This window comes from Pipistrellus kuhlii, unplaced genomic scaffold (genome assembly GCF_014108245.1).
Source record: "Pipistrellus kuhlii isolate mPipKuh1 unplaced genomic scaffold, mPipKuh1.p scaffold_m20_p_1, whole genome shotgun sequence".
In the NCBI taxonomy this organism is placed as follows: domain Eukaryota; kingdom Metazoa; phylum Chordata; class Mammalia; order Chiroptera; family Vespertilionidae; genus Pipistrellus; species Pipistrellus kuhlii.
In genome coordinates, this window is record NW_023425404.1 from 25,969,774 (window position 1) to 25,989,487 (window position 19,714).

A 19,714-nucleotide genomic window follows, 5' to 3' on the forward strand; every position below is an offset into this window, starting at 1 on the left:
GGCTCCGGTGCTGCTTGGCAGACCTGGCCAACACCTACTCAGCCTTTCCATCGTTCTCTTTTGGGACCATCACAGTACAGCCCTCACTCATCACTTCCCGATCAGCCCCTCCCCTGGGTCATTTCTCACTTTTCCATAGCCTGGAGCTTACAGAGGTTGGAAGGTTTTTTTGGTGGGTGATTTCAAGCCAACCAATTTTTAGATCCTCCACAGCTGCTGTCTGGGGCCCAAACTTCCCAGCCCCAACTAGCAGTACATGATCACAGGCCTAAATACATCTGACTGGCTTCTGAACAATTAACTAATTAAGCCCAGACAAGTTGTAAGAATGTCAGATAATACCTCATCCAACAGGAAATACAGTGGTTGATGGGCAGATGACGAACTCAAAGTAAGTGTTGTAAAAATGTAAGTTTGTTATGTTAAAACCAGAGGCCCAGTGCACGAATTCATGCATAGGTGGGGTCAGGTCAGCCTGGCCTCAAATAAGATGGATCAGGGTCGGAAGAGACGGAGGGAGGTTGGCCGGCCAGCCCCACCCCCGGTTGGTGTCTGGGAGGGCCAATCGGGGGTGGAGCTGGCTGGGGTGAGGGGCCACAGGCTGAAGGGGGTGGTAGGGGCTAATCAGGGGTGGGGCTGGCCGTGGGGAGAGGCTGTGGGCCAGCTGGCCCCATCCCAAAATGGGGTGGGGAGACCGAAGGGGGCCTGCGGCCTGGGCGAGGGGCTGTGGGGGGTTGGCTGGCTGGCCATTCCCCTGATTAGAGTGTGGGGGGGACTATCTGGGGTGGGGCCCGGTAGGGGAGGGGCTGCAGGAGGTTGGCCAGACAGCCCCACCCCTATTGGAATTGGGGGGTGGGGGTGATCAGGAGAGGGGCCAACCAGGGGCAGAGGGCTGCAGGCTGATCAGGGGCAGGGCTGGCTAGGGGAAAGGGCTGCGAGGGGAGGGGGTTGGCCAGCTGGCTCCACCCCTGATCGCCGGTTCGCTGGCTGCAGTGGGTGTCATAGTAACCGGTCGTTCCAGCATTACGGTCACTGGCTTTTTATATACAGATGGTCTCTTTTCAACAGCAGAAAAAAATTCTCCCTCCCCCCATACAATAATTTAAATAATTTTAATTCTTACAACTCAATTTTCAATATCCTTTTTTGTTACTTGAAAAAGGGAGGGGAAAAAATCTGCAACTCAGGTCCCATTTAAGATGCATGTTTTTATTGAAATTAAAAAAAATTTGTAACCAGACAGAATAAAGTAGACAAGAATGTTATAATCTTACTATATAATCTCTCAATCTTGTTGAATCACTAAAATATAACGTAGGATTGTTCTCTATGCTAATTTTAAGGTTGTCCAGTTAAACCATTATTTGGTATCTTTTCAACAGGTACTCTTAGCTATTTAGAATTTCTTATCAGAAACATTCATATATTATACAGGAAACATTCATAGTTTATTTTCAAAACATTCATATTTTATACAGGATATACACATTTGAAACAATAAAAAAACACACACACACAATTATAGCCGCAACACTATCCTAGCTGCATTGTGGTGATGATATTCCATCGGTGTCCACTACACACAAATGGATTTTAATCATGTTATATACAGAGGGGCCAAAAGCACTCATCTACGGTCAAGGCGCTCGGGTTTAATGTGCACTTTCACAGCCCTGTGAAAACACCACCATTATATACACTGTAAACACCACAGGGCATGAAATCCATCTCCATCCACAACCATCAATCTCACAGGATCAAGCATACAAGGCCTAAGGTAAGGTGCCTGACTCTCCTTCATAAGCATCCTTTTCATCCATGACTGCTGCTCTTCTTTCCACAGGACACTACTCACTTATTTCAAATACGGTGTCCGCCAGTGCTCAGAAATTTCTGGAACCCCTTTTTGGGGATGCCAGCACAATCTGCAGTGAACTTTTCTGTCCGTCCTTGATGATGGCAAGTCTTCGTCCTCTGAGGATGGATTTGTTTGGGAAAACAGGCATAATTATTCACAGCCAACTGAATCAGCCTGGGCTTTCACCCTGGGTCAAAGAGGAGGCGACACTGTAAAACAATGAGACCAGTTTTCTTGTACAGCTTGTAAATGAAAAAAATGCCCGAGCAACAGCAGTCCTGAAGGAACCGGTACAGATTCTCCTAGCGACGCTCTGAGAGGCAACACGCACTTGAGCAGTGAGTCTAGGTGGTGGTTCCCAGTACTAAAAATCAGCCATTCGGTCACCTCTCCCAGAGACTTTAGTATTCCTCTTCAGTTTCAGTCCCTTTTGCTTTCTTATGGATTGCCCGATTAAAGCTGTGGCAAGCAGGGACCCAGTGATTGTCATGAAGCCCCAGCTTACAGCCAGGGAAGCCTTTCTGAGAGCGATGGCAACACATCCAGTATCCTGGCCCGTAAGGCAATGCCTGGCAATAGGGCTTGGGATGCCACCGGCACAGGGACACATCCCCCTTCACGTATTTTTTCTTGCACTGCTTACAAGGGTCCTCTCTATAGCGTGGGTCTCGAACCCAGCGAGAATCTGCTGGCCTGATGTTGTAGTACTCAATGATGAACTTGAAATAGCAGCAGGTACATTTAAGAGCCACTAAACTCTTGGTGGGGAGTAACCTGAAGATTTTCACCATAATGTGGTGGGGCAGGAAAGCCATGTACTGCTGAGGTTCTAAGAGCTGCTGGATTTTAAATCTGGTCTCCAGAAAGTCATGGGACACCTGCTTCTTCCAACTGGCGGCCTCGAGCACTGGGACTGTACTTTCCACAGGAGGGGCGGGCACTGGGACGAGCGAATCGGCTGGAACAGTGTTTCCCTCAGATGCACTGTCACCCTCAGCAGCATCTTCAGGCTGGCTGGCCTCTGGAGACTCTCGGGTTGTGCTTTCATTCATCTGGGAACAGTCTGACTGCTGCTGACCAGGCAGCAAAAAGAACAGCCTCCCTGGAAGTGGGTCTCCACAGGACTTTAAACGAGAAGGCTGGTCTCTCTCCACCTTGGACACAGTGATGCTAATGCACACAGATTCTCTTCTTCGCGGATCAGGATTTTGTGGCACAAGCTCTTCCCGACTCATACAATCAACAGCCTTTGTGGGCAGCTCAGTGGTTTGGGGACAGGTTCGAGGAGGGAAAGGTGGCTCAGGCTCCTCTGTCATTTCTATGTCACACCTGTTGCTGTTTTTCACAGCAGGGTGCTGGGCTGGCTCTGTTGCCGCACTCTCCGCGTGGAAACTCACCCCTGCTGGCAATGAGGGACAGCCCGGAGGAGCCCCACCCCAGGCCTGCTTCCCCTCCGCAGAACCATGGTCAGCTCTTGACGGGCCACAGTCCACTGACGCAGGGGCCTCCAAAGCGCCTTTGTTTGTTTTGCCTTCATCGGCCTGAGTGCCGTTTGCAAGTAGCACCCGGCCTACATTCCGACGGAAGCTGTTGTTCCTCGAGAGGCTCCCAGGCTCGCTCTGGCTCTGCCGCTTCAGGCACTCAGACTCCAGCCGGGCTACCATGTCGAGGACGCGGACCGGCTCACTCTGGGCATCACCAACTTCAGGGTTTCCCCTTTCCGTGGGTTCTTCACAAGCTCCTGGGGCAGAAAAGGGCTCCGAGGCTGGAGGCCCACCTCTGGACTGCCCAGAACTCCTCCCCCCGGCAGGTGAGGTGGTGCAGTTTTTCGCACAACTGGCCAGCAGAGCAGCACTGGCTCTTTGCTCCAGGAAGGCAACCATCTGTATGACCGACAGAGGCCTCCCAGCACACACACTGTCCCCACTGTCACTCACGTAATGCACAGAGCAGTGCTCGATGCCACACGCAAAAGGCTCAGGCTCATAGCACCTGCTGTTCATTTCCCTCATCCTTTCTAACTGTATCTTGGCTTTAAGATCCCCTGATTTTTTTCTTCTTTTAGTAGCTCTCCCATCAATATCCCAGGAGCTTTTTATTTTCATAGATCCTATCCTATTGCTACACTGGTGGGCTGCAAAAAATGCGATTTTCTCCTTGGTATTTCCCGGTTTCACCACAGCCCAAATATCAAGCGGCCCTTCCCCTTCTTCGCCCTGGTGGATTGTGGCAGATGGTGCATTCTTCTTGGTTTTAACATTCAAGCTGCTCTCTACAGGACTCTTCCCACTCATGCTGCACAGAACATTTGGAGAAAGGACCCCAAAAGGCTTGCGAGATGATGCTTTTCCAGGAGAGGTGGAAGGAAAGACACTTGATTTCATGTAGTTAGCTTTGCATTTTTCGTCATTTATAGCCTCTTGGTGGCTCATGGAAGTTCTCAGAGTTTCCTTGCTAATGTGAAGAGGTTGTGCTTTCTTCTGCAGATTCCAATATGGCTTTAGGTGCATAACAGAGGCTCTACAGGAAAGAAATACACATTTGATTACGATTCTCATTTTGTTTTTAGGTAATTTTTTTAAAATTTTTTATTTATTTTTTATTTACACTCAGATAGTTCTAGCAAATAATAGAAATATTTTCTATCAGTTCACTAAATCTTTACCAACTCTCATTTCAGCTAGTTTTTAATGTACAGATCAAGAATAACAAAAGCTGCCTAGCCGGTTTGGCTCAGTGGATAGAGGATTGGCCTGTGCACTGAAAGGTCCTGGGTTCAATTTCGGTCAAGGGCACATGCCCGGGTTGCAGGCTCGATCCCTAGTACAGGGTGTGCAGGAAGCAGCCAATCAATGATTCTCTCTTATCCTTGATGTTTCTATCTCTCCCTTTTTCTTCCTCTCTGAAATCAATAGAAATATGTTTTTAATTTTTAAAGAATAACAAAAGCAAACTAACCATTTTCCATGGTGTATAGGCCAGAAAATAAGTAGGCGAATTTTAGACTCTGGACAGAGAATTTCAGAAAACTGACATTTAGTCAATATTCTATACATAAAATTAGTGCTTAAAAGAAATATGAACCTACTGAATATATTCCAGTAGGCAGAAGGCAGTATAGAAGAAAGGAAACTAGAAAAGAAACTCACCCAGAATTCCTAGTCGATTAACACTATTTCTAAGTCATTTGCAACTAGCATTTTATTGGTTGCAAAAGTCTATCAAAATTATTATATTGTTTTCTAAGCTATTCCCACACTTGAATATCCATATGTTTATATGGATGTTTGCTTATGTACTTTGCCCATCTATTAGTCTTCATTTTCTAAATAATCTATTTGTATAAGCTCCTCACTGCCAGTTTTTTTCCTGCGAATATTGTAAATCAAATCTAGAACATCTAATCCTTATTAATTCTAAAAGCCATTTAGAACCAATTCAGAAAAAGTGCCTTGTTTTTGTTCTCTAATCTGGGGTAAAGATGAGAGCCATTTTTAAATTAGACAAAAAGATGATTACATGCAGAGATCTGAGTTCTAGTCCTCACCATATCACTAATTAACCACACAGAATGATTTTTACCTTGGACAAGTCACTTACTCTCGGAGTCTGCATGAAACATTAACTGAGAGATCAGAATACCAGATTATCTATCCAAAGATCTCATCATTTAAATGTTAAAATAGCCCACTTCTATACAAAAAGTGTTCTGTAGGGATGCCTGGTGTCCTACAAAATAAACCTACAGACTGAAATAAACATCTGCAGTCTCGGTTGGCAAGAGCAGTCTAAGAACATGGACTTTCACCTATTCTGACTCATGGGGACACCAGTCTAAGACACACATACTGGGCAATTCATCATATTCCTCTCATTCACGCCATAACTTTACTGAGTGCTTGCAATGTGGCAGCCTTTGTGGTAACTGCTTTCAGATATCAGCTTTAATAATGGAATGAAATCATCCAGAACAAGTTTACCTTTCATTTCAACTTTTAACTCCTAGAGTCCAGTCTCAGCTAAAAGAAGAAATGTGAATATAAGTATCTTCCAGCTAGGTAAACAGAAATCTTGCATTTAAGGCACACCAGGTATCTTTTATTTTTTTTATTTTATATTTTATTGATTTTTTTACAGAGAAGAGAGAGGGACAGAGTTAGAAACATCGATGAGAGAGAATCATCGATCAGCTCCCTCTTGTACACCCCTAACTGGGGATGCACCCGCAACCAACATACATGGCCCTTGACCGGAATCGAACCGGGGACCTTTCAGTCCCCAGGCCGATGCTCTATCCTATGAGCCAAACCAGTTTCGGCTGGGTGGTTCTTTTATAAGACCAAATTACAGAATATATAATAGAAAACTACTAAAATGTTATCATGCAGAAAGGGGAAGATCTTTACAGATTTGGGATATAAATTGCCAAAGATCAAAAACAAAGATCTATTTCAGGGATACGTATCTTTTAAAAAACCTTTTTGGCTCAGTGGATAGAGTATCAGCCTGGGGTCTGAAAGGTCCCGGGTTTGATTCCGGTCAAGGGCATGTACCTTAGTTGCGGGCACATCCCCAGTAGGCAGCTGATTGATGTTTCTCTCTCATTGATATTTCTAACTCTATCCCTCTCTCTTCCTCTCTGTAAAAAATCAATAAAATATATATTTTTAAAAAGAACCACCCATAACTCAAGAATAAGAAGAAGATATATGAATAAAATAAACTAATAAATAGTAAATGGGAAGGAAAAAAAGGCACATCTAGAGCTATTTCTGTGTCAACAATTTTCTGTTTTTTTCCATATTCTTTCAACTCCTAAGTAAAATGAAAGACATGGAGTTTGCTAAAAAAAATCCAATAAATTCTCACATAATGATCTTATTACAGAATGTCTGTGGATAAATTTAAACTTCAGCAATGTGTGTACCATTCTGCATCGCACAATATGTTCTCTTTGCCTTCCTCCCCCATACATTATTTTAGGTGCTAAATTGATAGACGGGGACATTAAGAAGAAACAGAAGGATTTTGTTTGCATTTATTAACCTGTAAAGTCAGCTCAAATGACATATTACTAATAGATAAGGTTTTATAGCAGATTAAATAGGAGATGATCCCAGGGAACAAAAGGGAGGGGAGGACAGATACAACATGGAAGGAAAAAGCTAACAAAAACCACGTGATGCAATCAGGGAGACTACTGGAGGGTGGGAGACAACTCTATCAGTCCCTTGAAGATGGGCCATTTAGGCTTGAGTTCCCAGCTGGTTGAAGATTGCCCAGGATATTAACATCTCTGCTCCTTTGCAAGCCTGGAAGACCCTGTCCTGGCAAGACTTAAGAGTAAAAAACAGAACTCTGGGTTCTGGTTGAAATCACTGGTGAACCACACCATATGAGCAGGGCACCAATGGCATCTGCTGCAAAGATCCATGAAAAAAAACTCTGCATCTCTAATAGATTACATCAGACGGTGGCGCTTTTCCCACCCCCACCTACCTCCCTTAAACAGACACTGCAGAAAGCTCCAGCCAGGTTTCCATGGTTGCCAATCTCTTTATCACAATTGTATTTTTAAAGTTCTCTATAATAAAGTCCTGCTCTCTTGCAATTAAATAAACTGCAGAGATTTAACACCTACCTACACAAGACTGTTCCTGAGACACACAGAAATGTCCTTGTAAAAAATTAAGATCCCTGGGCCCATTGAGTCAGAATTTCTGGGGTTGGGTCCAGAATCTGTTTTTAACCCTAGATTAACTGTAATGGAACTTTAAAGGTCATGTGTTAGATCTGGTGTTAAGAGTGCCATGGGTTCCAGACCTGGGCTGGGTGCTGGACTGCCTCAATGGGGGTGAGGTGGAACTGCTCAACAAAAAGTCAAGCAGCCAGTCCATCCTGAAGCACTCACCCTGACAGGTACAGAGACCCGTTTTCTTGTTATTCTCTTTAAAGCTGAAAAAATTTTATGACCTATCACCCAATTTCCTCTTCAACTTCAACTCCTCCGTTTCTGTGACTGTGCTTTTTTTCCAGATCTCTTCTTCTCCTGCCCTTAAACAGTGTTGCTCAGAGTTTTGTTTTTCTAGACCATTGTCACGCAAGCCATATATCTAAGTAACCTCTTCTAGTTTTAATGACCACAAACTGATGACTCTCCACTGATGTGCTCTTCCAAACTTCATATCCTATTGCCTGCCTAGCAGACATACTCACCTGGATATCAAAAAGAATCTCAAAAACCAACAAAACTAGTTAATGATTACATCAAGTACCTAGTCCAGAAAGTTGAGTCACTTTGATTCCTCCACCCTGACCCCACATCCAATCACCAACTCACTAATATGCTCCCTCACTAACATGCTCCCTCTTCTTCATCCCTAGCACAACTGCCCTAGTTTAAACAGCTGCCTCATCTCTGCTACAGCGCTGTTACCACAGGAAAGCCTGCCCTTCCCCGCAACGCCAGGTGGTGGAGTCCACCCAGCCAGCCTGCAATATCAGCTCCAGCCTATCAGATCCCCTCCTGCTGTGCCCTACTATCATACTTCACACTCTGGAAGCTCGTCCACAGAACCATTACCATGGGAACAGGTGAACAAAGGCCAATCGTATCACTTTTAGATACAATTTTTAAGGCATCCAGAACCATAAAACTAACAACAGCTTTAAAACTTTCTATTAACGGCCACCCATTTCCTTCTATCCATTTATTATGAAAAGTTTATTACATGCTCTGGGTTGGAGACAACTGTACAATATGAATAAGGCCTAAAGCCACCTTTAAGGGAACAGAAAAGTGAACAGGCGATTACAACAGAGTGTGATCTGTGTTATAAGGTAGGAGAAGAGGAGAGGGGGCTATCAGCACCACGTTCAGTCTTGAAGGTGTAGAAAGAGGTCGAGAAGCCCTGATTTTCAAAGCTAAGTAAGTGTTGAAGGGAGATAAATGAATTTCTAAGAGGTTTGAAGTAGACGGTGCTTTTGGAAAACTGAGGTAGGTGAGAAATAACCAGAGTCCGAGCTAAGGTGTCATGAGTGGAAAAATGACAAGTAAACGAATTAGAAAGAACAGGCAGGATTTTAGCCACTAATTATAAATGGAGGTTGAAGGAGAGGAGTAAGAGTTGAGTCCTCGTCTTATGGCTTCAGCAACTAGATGGAGAGGGTACCTTTTGGTGAGATGGTAACGAAGGTAGCTGAGCAGACCTGGAGCAGGGGGTCAGAAGCTGTCTTTTTGAGATGACTTTTAGTTGTTGCCACCTAGTAAAGAGATTAACACAAGAGAATGGGAGGAAAGGAATAAGACAGTTGTCATAGAAACATTAAAATGAGGAAAAGGTTTTCTGGATAGAAATTACAGATGTCTTTTTCCAAAAATTTCACAATGTATCACTGTTATAATCTGGAGAAAAATGTGCATAAAAGGCAGGCGCAGACACTGTTAGGCCCTGCAGCAAGGTCAAATGAAGAACTGTGTCCAGTTAGCCAGGGAAGGAGATCCCTGGTCACCCTGCTGTGAGGCCCTGTATTGTGATAAGACAGACCCAGAGTTCTCAGTGGCAGAGTAACTAGAAGGTGAGAAAGTGAATCTTAGCAACTCTTTCACAAAACTTGGCGGCGGAGAAAGTCTTGTAGCACCTATCACCTTAAATCCTTTCCAAGTATAAGGTGAGAAACAACAATGAATCAATTAATACTTGAACAACTTTCCTCCAAAATCCTGCTTTCAAGTAATTCCAGCATTCCTTTTAGTCTGTAACTTCTGATTCTCAACTCAAAAAAGCTGGAAAAACTCTTGAACTAAAATAGTATACAATCCCAACATGAAGACATGGGGATAATTTAACTTTGCTTAGGGAAAAAAGTGCTTAGATAAATCCCAAAGCTAAGGAGCCACACTAACTGTTGTCTGAGAAGGGATAAACTTGATCAACGAGCAACGGGAAAGACAGAATTTCTTTGAGCTAACAGAAAGCCTAACATGAAAGGCAGATAGATGCCTGCTTTCTACTTTGTCACTTATAGTCTATGGTGCCTAGCCTATCAAAACATTTAGAAGATAAGGCACTTTCTGTTTCTTTCTACTACATTAAAAGTACAGGACTGTTAATTCCAAAAAAGGAGTCATCATTCATTAGCATTAACAGCTGCTCTTTATAAAAAATCAGAATAATAAAAATAGAATAGTCCCTGAAAGACCCTTCCCAGGATACCTTTAGAGGGGGGAAAGCATACAGTAAATGAATCCACTATTTCTTTACAAATGTAAAAGCTGCTAGCGGGCATCTTCTGACTGCCTTCTTCACTGAACCATTATAGAAATGATGAGCAACTCCAGCAACATGTACATATAAAATCTCATCGTCTATGGTGCCTTCCCTATCAAAGGTTTTTGCAAATGAAGTAAATAACAGAGCTAAAATGACTTGAAGCCCCACAGCTAGTTAGTAGTGGAATTAAGATATGAATTAGGTAAGAATTTTCTGGATCTATATTTTCCTTGCTACCAAAAAAAGAAACCCACAAAAACAGCATATAAAATCTTAGATTTGATTACGACACAAATAAAATTTATTAAATAAAATTAAATAACTCTGGTACCATCTGTTCAAAGGGCCTTTATCTTTCAAGTTGGGTCAATTTTTCTTAAATTGGGTCAAATTTAAATATAAATATATATATATAATTTATTTTTCACAGAGAGGAAGAGGGATAGAGAGTTAGAAACATCGATGAGAGAGAAACATCAATCAGCTGCCTCTTGCACACACCTTACTGGGGATGTGCCCGTAACCAAGGTACCTTCCCTTGACCGGAATCGAACCTGCGACCTTTCAGTCTGCAGACTGACGCTCTATCCACTGAGCCAAACTGGTTTCGGCAGGTCAAATTTTTAAGTGCCATGTAACCTCTACACAGAACTGTGAATTAAACCAGTCATATCATAATCACATAGAAAGCAATATAAATGTAAAAGTAGGTAGAAACTGCTTCCCAGCTAGTAAAGTAGAAAAAAGTGCCAAGATCAGAAGGGTGTGAATACAGGCAGAGGCATTAAAAAGACTTCCTTCCATAGGCATCTAAGCACTGACAAAATGCATCCAACCCAACAAAGCACCTTAACAAAACAGAATACAGCCTAAGTCAGAAAAGATGGTGTTTCTCAAAGTGAGCTCTAAAATATTGGGGTCAGAATTTTTCCAGGTAGTTCACTTTCCTCCCTCCCTCCCTCTCTCCTTTCTTCTTCCCTCCCCCCCACTCCCCTCTCATATTCTCTAAAGCTATTTCATGGGAATTCTGAACTTTGCCTCCTCAGGAGGTCCAGATGGTTAGTAGTATACAATTTAACAGGAAAATCCTTTATTGTCTGTTAAAAGATACTGAGTAATACAGAGAATGGCCTTTGGAAACTCACACATGCAACATTTTCAAGAACTCAATGCTCACAGCTTTCATCACACTACTTACCATGGTCTATCTTGTCTTCCCTTCCCCTACTACACTGTAAACTCCTGAAAGGTATGAGTAATTCGTTTTGTGTCTCTCAGAGAGCACACAGCGCAGTGCCTTATATATAGCAAACATTCATTAGAGAGAAATCATTGTCAAACCTAAGGACTTAAAAGAAACCAGCCAATCAGCAAGAATCATCTTGAGTGAAACATTATGAGTGTCTGACTAATCAATACTTTGGGCAACCTAGGAAGTTGATTCAATTAAGCAACTCAACCCACCCATGGTTTCCTGGTCTTAGCAGCACCCTCCTCTCTCAGAGATGGGAGGTGGAGAAGGTGGCAGAGGACACTGTGGTCACCTTTAATCTTGTTTACTTTTCTTAGAAGTAAAAAGTAGTTTGGCTTGCATAATAGCTTCGCCCTCTCCGCCGGCATTTCAATTACCTAAGTCATTCCTATGCAATATCAGATTTTAAAGAAAATCCTATTCACTAGTCATGTGCAAACAAACACTTCCGTAACGAAGTTATTTAGCTTAATACTTAATACTGTTTTTACTCTAGTCAGTTTAACTAGAGTAAAAACAACGTTCATGTTGCTTAATAACATCCAGGCCAGAACAGTCTACATAGGCAGCCATTCAGCTCTGCAACCTCTCTCTCTCATTTTCAGTTCCAAACCACATCCTTTAAATACTAAAATACATAGATACTAAGTCCTAACAAGAAACAGTGTAAAGTCTCCCCATGGCTCTTCACTATATTAAACACAGCTGTCTAGGGTCATGTTTACAAAGATTAAAAAAAAAAAAAAGTCAGCTCTACCAAAATTTCTGATAAACAGATTCCTACACACCCAAACTAGAAAGGAGGAGCACACCAAGAAGTTTAAAAATACTTCCATCCTTAAGGGTTATAGAAACAAACTATGTCTTATTATCAAGTTTTGATTATTCCTGTAAATTTTCTACATATACAAAATTTTCTTTTGAAGTGACAATGCTTCATTAATTACTTCATCAGAAAATCCTAACTTCCCTGGCTCCAAATTATAATGCATGCAGAGTTCACACCCAGAACCCTTAAATACTTCAATTGTTAATAACTAAACCACAAAAGAAAATCTGACACCGAAGATCAGATTTAGGTGCTAGATTTATATATGGCAAAACTGTACATACCAAACAGCATAGCCAAACATGATAAGAGTTAGAAATTATATAAAACTCGCTCACCCAAAATTTCTAGTCATTAACTCTATTCCTCTTTCCTATGCCAATCTTATAGAAAAAGGCCATTAGTACAACTGAAGGAACAGTAATCATAATGCACAAACTGCTGGAATTTGTGAGTCGTGGGTCCTACTCCTCCTTTTTCTTTTTTTCTTTTTTTTTTTTTTAAATATATTTTATTGATTTTTTACAGAGAGGAAGGGAGAGAGATAGAGAGCTCGAAATGTCAATGAGAGAGAAACATCGACCAGCTGCCTCTTGCACACCCCCTACCGGGGATGTGCCCACAACCAATGTACCTACATGCCCCTGACCAGAATCGAACCTGGGACCTTTCAGTCCGCAGACCGACGCTCTACCGCTGAGCCAAACAGGTTTCGGCCCTACTCCTCCGTTTCACCCTCCCTATGCAAGATGGCCTTGTAGCTAATGAACCATAGCTCAGTGGAAGAAGAAAACAGACTCATCTTCCCTAACCCTAAGAGCACCTGAGCTGTAAAGGAATGTTTCATATCTACAAAGTATTTACAAACATCTCAGTTGGCCCTCTTTCTGTTCCGAAGCTCATTGGCATCTTGGGCCTTTGTGCCAGCTTGCTGCTCCTTTCTCCCCAGTCTCTGCTACTTATCTCCTTGTGGTCCTCATGTCACCATAAACCTCACACCCCTCAATGTTCTTGGACCTCATAATCTGCAACCATTGTGCTGAAAAGGAGATAAAAGCCCAGAAACTGAAATCTGCTCAAGATCAGTAGTGATTGTAGCCATTGCTTCAAACGCTGACATTTTCTGACATACTAAAAATTCAAAACATAATACATTTTAAGTAAAGGTTTAAATAGATTCACCAAGTTTTCTCTATGGAAACATTCTGCAATATGTCTTACTTCAGGAATTGACTTGTATTTATGTAGATTCCCGCCCCCCCCCCCAAAAAAAAAAAACTTAAAAGGGAGGCTGAGACAATATCTGAAAAGGAAAAATACCCAGAAATCAGATTTAAAATTGGTAGATTATTCTTGAGGTCACTTCACTGTTATCACTGTGTACAGTATTTCTTAAGTTTTTTGTACTTAAGCTAAATTTGGATGGAAAGAGAAAAGGGGATGTCTTGGCTATCTGATACCATTCAGCTCTATTTCCTGCATGGCTACAGGAAACACACAAATCAAAACTACAGGTAAATGCCTCTGACATGCTCCATTTGGAAAGATGGGGAAGGAGAGGGAGGAACATTAGTAGAGGTACAAAAACCAGACAAGTCAAACGGGGAGAAAAAATTCTTTGATTGAACATAACATGAAAATAAAAGCTAGCCCATAGGTAAAGAAAAACAATACTGAAGTTATTTTTCCTAGCATATAATAGAATGAGGAATAAAGGAATCTCCTTAAATATTGGGCAATTTTATCAGAAAAAAGTCAAATTACTGTGGAATTTTCTTTTTGGTCTTAAAAAAGGATGTATCTCAAAATGCCTTAAAAAGTTTGATGTCCTAAATAGGACACTTCCTTACTGTTGGAATTATCTTGAGAAGCATAAAGAAATCATACGATGGCCACCTAGCCATGATTTCACATACTAATGCAGAACCAGAAACCCACTTTTATCACTGCACTGAGTAAACAAGGCTCCCAAAGCTAGCTCACACTATGGTGTGCCTATGTGAGTCATAATAGGGATCAAAACTCCATTCTCAGAAATTAGAATGCCTGTATCTTCCATTCATATTATCCCCTTTCCTGGTACTAAAATGATTAAACTCTACTTTTCCAATTACTAAAAAAAAACAAAAAAAACACCAACTTAAATCCTCCACGATCTCCTTTTTTCTCTCACAAATCACATCACTATAGCCCACTGGCTCTACCTTTAAAAATATATTCAGAATCCATTTACCACCATCACTACTACTACTCCTCTGTTCTAAGCCATTATCGTTTCTCTCCGGCATTAGTCTCCTACCAATCTCTCAATTCTACTCTTGCTCCCCATATGGCCTACTCTCAAATTCAGCAGCCTAAATGGTCCTTTAAGAAAACAGAAAGTTCCAGCACATCATTTTCTGGGCCACACCCTCATTTGTTTCTTCTACAATAAGATGAGCCCCCAATATTTCTCATTTTCCGTCATTCTCCCCTTTGCTTACTACGTAGTTACTCTGCTCCAGAGAGACTGGCTTCTTTCCCTTCCTCAAACATACAGAGCACAATCTCACCTCAGAGCCTTCACACTTTTTTCTGTTTCCTTTGCTTCTTCCCCCAGATATTTACCTGTGTCACTCTGACTTCCTTCCTCATTTTTGTTCAAATGTCAGTTTTAGAGAGGCACTCCTTGATTGCGCACTTAAAGGAGTCCCATTCCCCAAATTCCCTATTCCCTTCTTTACATTCTCTGCAGCACTGCCTCCCTCCTGACATGTGTCCATGTTGGTGCATCTTTGTCTGCTAGAGCATAGCTCTAGAAGACTTTGTTTTGTTCACTGCTGTATCTACCAGGCCCAACACACTAAAAAATCTAACACTTAAATCTATATTTAAGACACAATATTTGTTGAATAAAAATTATACTGATTGTTTAAGGAGGTCTCAGATTTCTAATTAGTATCAGAATGTCCCAGAGTTTGTATTATTGGGAATTTTTCTATCCCGCATCTCAAACTCTCTTGTTTTCCTGATAAGAATTAAATTTAGCTTTTTAAATCATCATTATCCATAAAGAAAACTATTTGGTTAGTCCAAAATGAATTATACTTTGACTTTCCTAAGCTCTTTAATTCTATTAATAAACTAAAAATTAGATAGCCCTCTATATTTTACTAGCTACCTGAAATTTTAGTCATATTTTTGACATCCTACAAAAATCAGGGAATATGTTCCAGGCAAAAAAAAAATCGCAAATCCTGGTCTATTTCTCTCTCCACCAACCATCTCCTCAGGTCTTAGCTTTAAACACAACTGTTAAGGAAAATCTTTAAGATTTAGGTTCCAAACAACCTTTTCTCAGAGCAAGATCTAACACAAAGCACTTTAAAATATAACCACAATGTATTTAAACCAAAGATTACCTGTGGGCCTATGCAATCTGACCCAAATGTAAAATCACTTTTTACCTTTGCCTCGTTTAATTCTCTACTTCCCCAGACCTAGTCAAATCTCTACTTCCCCAGATTTTTGACATCCTACAAAAATCAGGGAATATGTTCCAGGCAAAAAAAAATCGCAAATCCTGATCTATTTCTCTCTCCACCAACCATCTCCTCAGGTCTTAGCTTTAAACACAACTGTTAAGGAGATTTAGTAAAAAATATGACTAAAATTTCAGGTAGCTAGTAAAATATAGAGGGCTATCTAATTTTTAGTTTATTAATAGAATTAAAATCACTTTTTACCTTTACCTCGTTTAATTCTCTACTTCAATGTGGATTTGGGGAGGAAGGGACTACTAAATGAGTATTAATAGGAAGCTACTCCATTATCCTCAGGCAGAAAGTAAAAAAATCTAAATATGTTTTGGAGTCTCTGTAATATTATGAAATCTCAACTCAGGGGATTTTACTTCCTCTACAAACCATCTCAGCTTTATCTTGTGCATGCTGAGGATGTTAAGACACACCTTTTGCAGGCATGCTTGTCCAATCTATAAAAGGGTATTTGGATTGTGTTAGGTCCTTTAGAAAAGCAATGGACCAGCATTTTGCCCCACTTCAAGGTTATGTGTTGGCTCCTTGTTACTATGGTGATAAGCACCCTATGAACACAGATAATGTGCTACTTCACTGAAGCTTTGATTTTTATCAGGAATAAGATGGGAGGTGCAGCACCAATTATGGAGTATATCTATAAACATTTAGAGGAGTGTGTTTCTTGAATCTGAATACCAAGAGTTTAAATTGTCGAGCTTAGAGGGAAAAAAGAAGGAATGAGAGGACTGAAGTAAACAAACATGCTGGGCTACATTCTAGCATGTACACCTCTACACCACCACTCAACTCAGCATCAAAGGTGCAGAACATTGGTTCTTAGATTGTTTTTCAGATTTTGTGTATGTGTGACCAACAATCTGGATGGGAAGAAAATCCACTGAAGTAACCACGAAAAAAACAAGAAACAGTAGTGCAAGCCCAATACTCCTGAAATATTAACAATTTAAAGAACAGATGCATATCTCAAATTTTTAAAAAGAAATAATATTTAGCATGTACACTTGGTTAAAAAAAAAAACCTCATTGCAAACTATTGAAGACATTCCTAAATTAGAGCCAAGAATAAAGATACCAGTGATTATTACAAAAAGATTAGCATATTCAAAGGGAAGAAACAAAAATCTGTCATCATTTGCAAACTACATGTTATCTGGGGTTTTCAAGTTAAACAATCAAAATTATTTGATATAATAGAAAAATTTACTAGACAAAAGATGAAAATTAAGATAAAACAAAAACCATTAAACAGAATTAACACATGACCCAGCAGTTCTTCTCCAATGTATACACCCCAAAATACTGAAAAAAGCTATTCAAATACTTGTACACAAAAATTTATAACAGTACTATTTAAAACAGCCAAAAGGTGAAAACAAACCAGATATCCACCAGTGGGTGAATGGATAAATTGTGGTATGTACATAGAATGAGTTATTATTTAGTCATATAAAGAAATGAAGTATGGATACACAATACAATATGGATTCTTTTTTTTTTTAATATATTTTATTGATTTTGTACAGAGAGGGAGAGAGAGAGAGAGATAGTTAGAAACATCAATGGGAGAGAACCATCGATCAGCTGCCTCTTGCACACCCCCCACTGGGGATATGCCCGCAACCAAGGTACATGCCCTTGACCGGAATCGAACCCGGGTCCCTTCAGTCCCCAAGCCAACGCTCTATCCATTGAGCCAAACCGGTTTCAGCAAAATGTGGATTCTTGAAAATATCATCTTCAGTGAAAAAAAAATCTAGACACAAAAGATCACATACTGTTATGATTACATCTGTAGGAAAACGTTCAAAACAGGCAAACCTATAGTGATGGAAAGGAAACAGGATTTGTGGTTGCCCAGGGCTAATCTGTATGAGGGTGGGGAGGGATAGAGATGGGGTTGTAGACTGGGATTGGAATCAGGACAGGACAAGTGGGAAACAAGAGAAATGGCTGCTAATGAGTATGGAGTTCCTTTTTGGGTGATAAAAATGTCCTAGAATTATGGGTATGGTTGCAAAACTTTTAAACACTAGTAAACTGTACACTTTTAAAAGGTGAATATTATGGTACTAGAGGCCCAGAGCATGAAATTCAAACAGGGGAGGGGGGGCCTCAGCCTGCGCCCTCTTGCAGTCTGGGAGCCCTTGAGGGATGTCCTACTGCCCCCACCACTGATGCACTAGCCAGTAGTGAGCCCAGCTTCTGGCTGAGCAGCGCTCCCCCTGTGGAAACACACTGACCACCAGGGGGCTGCTCCTGCGTTGAGCTCCTGTCCCCTGGTGGTCAGTGCGCATCATAGCAACCAGTTGTTCTGCTGTTTGGTGGATATTAGCCTTTTAATATATAGGAGGGTATGATTTATATAAAAATTAAAAGGTAAATGGGAGAGACTAGTCAATATAGTATTAATATATGCCCAACAAACTAAATATTTGGGAAGGAGAGTTAGAAGCATCTATTTTCAATGTTGTTTGAGTTTCTGACCACAGTATATGTTAATTTTATAATATAAAAAATTATTTAGAAGAAAAATGTCTGAGAGGCAGAACTTTAAGTAGCTGAGGACCATTAAAGGATTTTTATTTTATTATTATTTTTTTACTTTTATTTATTTTTTATTCTGTTTAATAAATCTTTATTGTTCATATTATTACAAAAGGTCCTCATTTTCCCCCCTCCACCAGGTTCCCACCCCACCCTCTGCCCTTTCCCCACCCCCATTGTCCTCATCCATAGGCGCACAGTTCATGTTGAGTCTCTTCCTATACCCCCCTCCCCCCCTTTCCCCAAGAATCGTCAGTCCACTCCCCTTCTATACCTCTGATTCTATTATATTCACCAGTTAATATTGTTCATAAGATTTTTTTTTTAATTCCCTTGGTTTTTAGATTCACGTGTTGATAGTTATATATTTGTTGTTCATAATTTTTATCTTTAATTACTTTCTCTTCTAAAAGAACCCCCTTCGGCAATTCATATAATTCTGGTTTGGCTGTGATGAACTCCTTTAGATTTTTTTTATTAGTGAAGCTCTTTATCTGGCCTTCGATTCTGAGTGATAGCTTTGCTGGGTAGATTATTTTGGCTGTAGGTTCTTGCTATTCATTAACTTGAATATTTCTTGCCATTCTCGTCTGGCCTGCATGGTTTCTGTTGAGAAATCAGCTGACAATCGTATGGTTGCTCCTTTATAGGTAACTACCTGCTTTGCTCTTGCTGCTTTTAATATTCTCTCTTTGTCTTTTGCTCTTGGAATTTTAATTATGATGTGTCTTGGTGTGGTCTTCTTTGGATTCCTTTTGTTTGGAGTTCTATGCGCTTCCTGGACTTGTAAGTCTAATTCTTTCACCAGGTGGGGGAAGTTTTCTGTCACTATTTCTTTCAGTATGTTTTCGATATCTTGCTTTCTCTCATCTTCTAGGACCCCCATAATTCTGATGTTGGTTCGCTTGAAGTTATCCCAGAGGTTTCTTAAATCATCTTCAACTTTCTGGATTCTCTTGACTTCTTGCTTTTGTGGAGGAGTATCTTCTGGCTCTTTATGTTCCAAATCTTTGACTTGATTCTTGCGATCTTCCATTTTGTTTTTAGGACTCTGTATAATATTTTTTATTTCAGACAATGTATTCTTTATTTTTTGTTGATCCCTTATTAGTTCTTGTTGATCCCTTATTAGTTCTTGTTGATCCCTTTCATCTCCTCATAGGTCTTATCAACCTTTTCTAGGAAATTCTTAAAAAACCTTATAAGGGTGGTTTTGAACTCTATATCCAGTCTCTTCTTTTCCTCCATTTCTTTTGTTTGTGATCTAATTCCTTGTCTTGGCATTTTCACAGCTTTCCTGAGTTGGTAGGGTGGCTTTGTGTGCTAAGGTGTCCTATATGGTTCAGTGAGTCAGCCTCCCAGTTACCTGAGGTGGACAGTCTTGGTGTAGCCCTTTGTGGGATGGGTGGGCAGTCTTGT

The 19,714-nt window shown here is 40.8% G+C and overlaps 2 protein-coding genes across 4 annotated transcripts in view; one reads left to right on the forward strand and one right to left on the reverse strand.

Annotated features, from left to right (window-relative positions):
* The window catches only part of ATG14 (autophagy related 14), a 45,884-nt gene extending 37,608 nt beyond the window's left edge, over nucleotides 1-8,276 (forward strand). Inside the window, exon 10 of the mRNA XM_045580363.1 lies at nucleotides 8,243-8,276. Coding sequence (XP_045436319.1) covers nucleotides 8,243-8,261 — 19 coding nt within the window. The 3' untranslated portion in view covers nucleotides 8,262-8,276. The remainder of the gene's footprint in view (nucleotides 1-8,242) is intronic.
* The window catches only part of FBXO34 (F-box protein 34), a 61,266-nt gene continuing 42,740 nt past the window's right edge, over nucleotides 1,189-19,714 (reverse strand). For all 3 annotated transcript variants that reach the window (XM_036435988.2, XM_036436001.1, XM_036435995.1), the window contains exon 2: nucleotides 1,189-4,378. In XM_036435988.2, the coding sequence (XP_036291881.1) occupies nucleotides 2,260-4,368 (2,109 nt within the window). In that variant the 5' untranslated portion in view covers nucleotides 4,369-4,378 and the 3' untranslated portion in view covers nucleotides 1,189-2,259. The remainder of the gene's footprint in view (nucleotides 4,379-19,714) is intronic.